This window comes from Colobus angolensis, unplaced genomic scaffold, assembly GCF_000951035.1.
Source record: "Colobus angolensis palliatus isolate OR3802 unplaced genomic scaffold, Cang.pa_1.0 Scaffold14, whole genome shotgun sequence".
NCBI lineage: Eukaryota > Metazoa > Chordata > Mammalia > Primates > Cercopithecidae > Colobus > Colobus angolensis.
In genome coordinates, this window is record NW_012114488.1 from 22,002,599 (window position 1) to 22,005,677 (window position 3,079).

General features: G+C 51.6%; 1 protein-coding gene across 1 annotated transcript; it reads right to left on the reverse strand.

The window, feature by feature from the left end:
• Positions 1–2,406, reverse strand: TSPYL1 (TSPY-like 1). Its single transcript, XM_011935048.1, has one exon. It carries the CDS (start codon positions 2,299–2,301, stop codon positions 988–990), a length of 1,314 nt encoding a protein of 437 aa, XP_011790438.1. The 5' UTR covers positions 2,302–2,406; the 3' UTR covers positions 1–987.
• Positions 2,407–3,079: the final 673 nt, after the last annotated feature.

Consider the following 3,079-nt stretch of genomic DNA (forward strand, 5'->3'; position numbering starts at 1 on the left):
GGAAGTTGGGAAGAAAGAAAGGGGTGGGCGCATAAGATCTCTAGCACTCCATTTTACAGGACAATTTGTCTCTGAAAATGACAGAGCCAAAATGAAATTAAAAGCTTGCTTTTACAAATGTTTCTGAGCTAATACTTTTTTATGAGAGAGGATTGGGAGGCTGAGGCGGGCAGATCACGAGGTCAGGGGTTCGAGACCAGCCTGGCCAGCATGGTGAAACCCCCCATCTCTACTAAAAATACAAAAATTAGCCCAGCATGGCAGTGCGCACTCGTAGTCCCAACTACTCCGGAGGCTGAGGCAGGAGACTCGCTTGAACCCGGGAAGTGGAGGTTGCAGTGAGTCGAGATGGCGCCACTGCACTTCAACCTGGGCGACAGAGCAAGACTGTCTCAAAAAAAAAAAGAGGAAAAGAGGGAGAGACGGACCTTGGCAGGAGCCAATGCAGGGCAAGTAGCAATAGAAAGTGACTAGAGGTGAAGGAAGAGCAACAAAGTAGCATAAATCACACAGAACAAGCGGCTCACTGCTTTTCTCCTCTGAGTTCGTTAACGTCCAGTAACTGTCCACAGGGCATGTGCCCTTACTTCTCGATGCAGAGCTGAGTAGGTGGAATAGGCTCCCAAAGCTAGAAATCCAGGTGATGGCAACCAGTTCAGAGGCCCTGGGAATAAACAGGGTCCAAGCAGTGCAGATAAAGGCAGTACAATCTACAGTATCATTTGCTTGGCTTACAAGTAGCGTGAAGGATGGCCTCGTAGCATGTGATATTCCAGAACAGCATGAAGGTTATACGGAAGTGTAGAAGCATACCCACCACCGTCTCAATCTTGAGGTTGAGAGAACTGAATATCCAAAGGAAAGAGGGTGCAGAAAAGTCAGCAAAAACAAAACACAGTAGAAGGCATACCCATTGCTGATGCCCAAGCACAAGTCCAGCAGAAGGTGGTAGGAGACCTTGTGCAGGAGTATTCCCAAGGGCAAATGTTAACCAGACTGGAACCCAAAGGGCCTCGGGATCTCTACTGGCTCCCTTAGTGGGCGACGTCTGGCTCTACGGACTCCTTCACGCAACAGGTAGTATTGCAGTGGATTTGGCCACAGATCCTCTTTAATAATCTCAGCAATTTTGTCGGACTCTGGAAGGCTGTGGTCTGAAAACCAGGTGAAGAAGCTGCAGATGAGGTCTTGGTTTCTGCGAATGAAGGACTGGGGTTCATGCCCCCTGCGCCATATAATTGGAGTAGAAAGAGACACCACTCGGCCAGAGGATCTCACCTCATATTCCTTGACAATCAGCTTGTTTCTGAAGTAGGGGTTTCTTCTAAAGAAGAACTTGAACTTGCAGCCGGTTCTAGGGTGTCTGAGTTCCTTCACCTCTAAATTGGTTATGTACCTTAACATCTCTGCATCTTGGCCCCTAATCATGGCGGACAACTGGGGATGGTTTCGGAAAGCTGTCATCCAGAAGCCCGGGATATTCTGAATGATGTAGTTCCTCCGCTCCAGGTAGTGTCGCCGCATCCGCCCAAACTTGTGCTCCAGCTGTTGGAAGGCCCTGTCGGCCTGAGCATTCACAGTGTCCAGTTCCAGCTGGATGGCCTCCAGAGGGTCCATGCGGAGAGCCTCATGCAGAGGCCAGGGCCCTTCCTCCTCCCTCGCCTCCTCCTCCACTCTATCTTCCTCCGCCACTTCTATTTCCTCACCTTCCGGCAGCTGCTCCTCCACCTCCATCTGCTCCTCCTCCTCCGCCAGGCCTTCCTTCACCACCGCCTCAGCGCTCTCCCCCTCAGCCACGGCTGCTGAGACAGTGGCGCACTTTCCGGTCTTCACCTCCTCGGTGTCGTTCTCCGCCCCCGCCCCCACCGGCAGCTCAGACGCGGATCTCTCGGCGCCACAGATTTCTGGGGCCTTCTCTCCACCCTGAACGCCCTTTTTCAAGCTGCGGTCCACTGCCACCACCACAGAAGCGGCTGCCAGGCCCTCGGCGGGAGGCTGGCCCTCTTCCTGCCCGGCTTTGACCGCCACAGGACCGCGACCCCCAATAACTCGGATCTGCGGAGTACTGCCACGGCCCGCGGGATCCTGAGGTACGCCCCCCTCCTCTGAAGGCTGTGGAGGCGGGAGCGCGATGGTCTCCGAGCCTCCCTCACCCGGCTCCGCCATCACCTGTGTCGCCTCGCTTTGGTCGCGGAGCTTCAGGCACTGGTGTGCGTCCGGGTCGCTCGGGACGTGGTTAGAAATAATGATGCTGTGGGTTTGGAGGGGAGGGGTCCTCTCGACCCCATCCACGCCGCTCATGTTGGTAACAGTCGGACCAACCGCAGGTGAACGCCCGTTTTCCTCAGAGAAGCCGAGCACGGAGCTAACCGCCGCTCGCACCGCCCACCCTCCAGTCTCACTAACATCTCCGCGGCGGTGTCGTCAGGGATGCAGATCTCACGGTATCGCGAGAACTTGCTGAGCCCGGGATTGGTTCCGCCGCTCCCTGATAGCCAACCGGATTCTCTGGGCTTTACTTCTGTGAATTTACCCATAGCAACAGTAATTTTAACTACGTAAATAAATGTAGATTGTGCTAAGTCTGAAAGCACTGACGACCCACCTTGAGATGCGTCTGGAGACTGCCCCCAGCATGTAGGAGCAGTTGTAAAATCACAGCCGTAACAGTGCCTGCTCTCCAGTGTCTGAAAACAAATGTTTTTCTGGTCTTCACTTTTTTGAGGCTATTAATCTTAAAAAGAAGTCTTTTGCTTCTAGTTACGTGGAGTAACTAATATTTCCCCCCTTCTTAGTAAAAGTGACATAAAAATGTCAAGTCTAGCCTCTACGATTACCGGGGGAAAAAAAGCTACTCAGCTTCTTACCACTAAACTGATGCATATTATTCATTGCTAATTTTTTATGTATAATCTGCATCAAATAAGAGTTTGTGCTGCATAATATCTGTAGGAATTAAGCCAGGATCAGTTTGCTAAATGTTGTTTCATGCCTCCTCACTGCAAGAAAGAGGAAAGAATAACTATTTCCAGCCCCATGAACTTAATTTGTTATTATATTTAGTTATGTAAGATAGGAA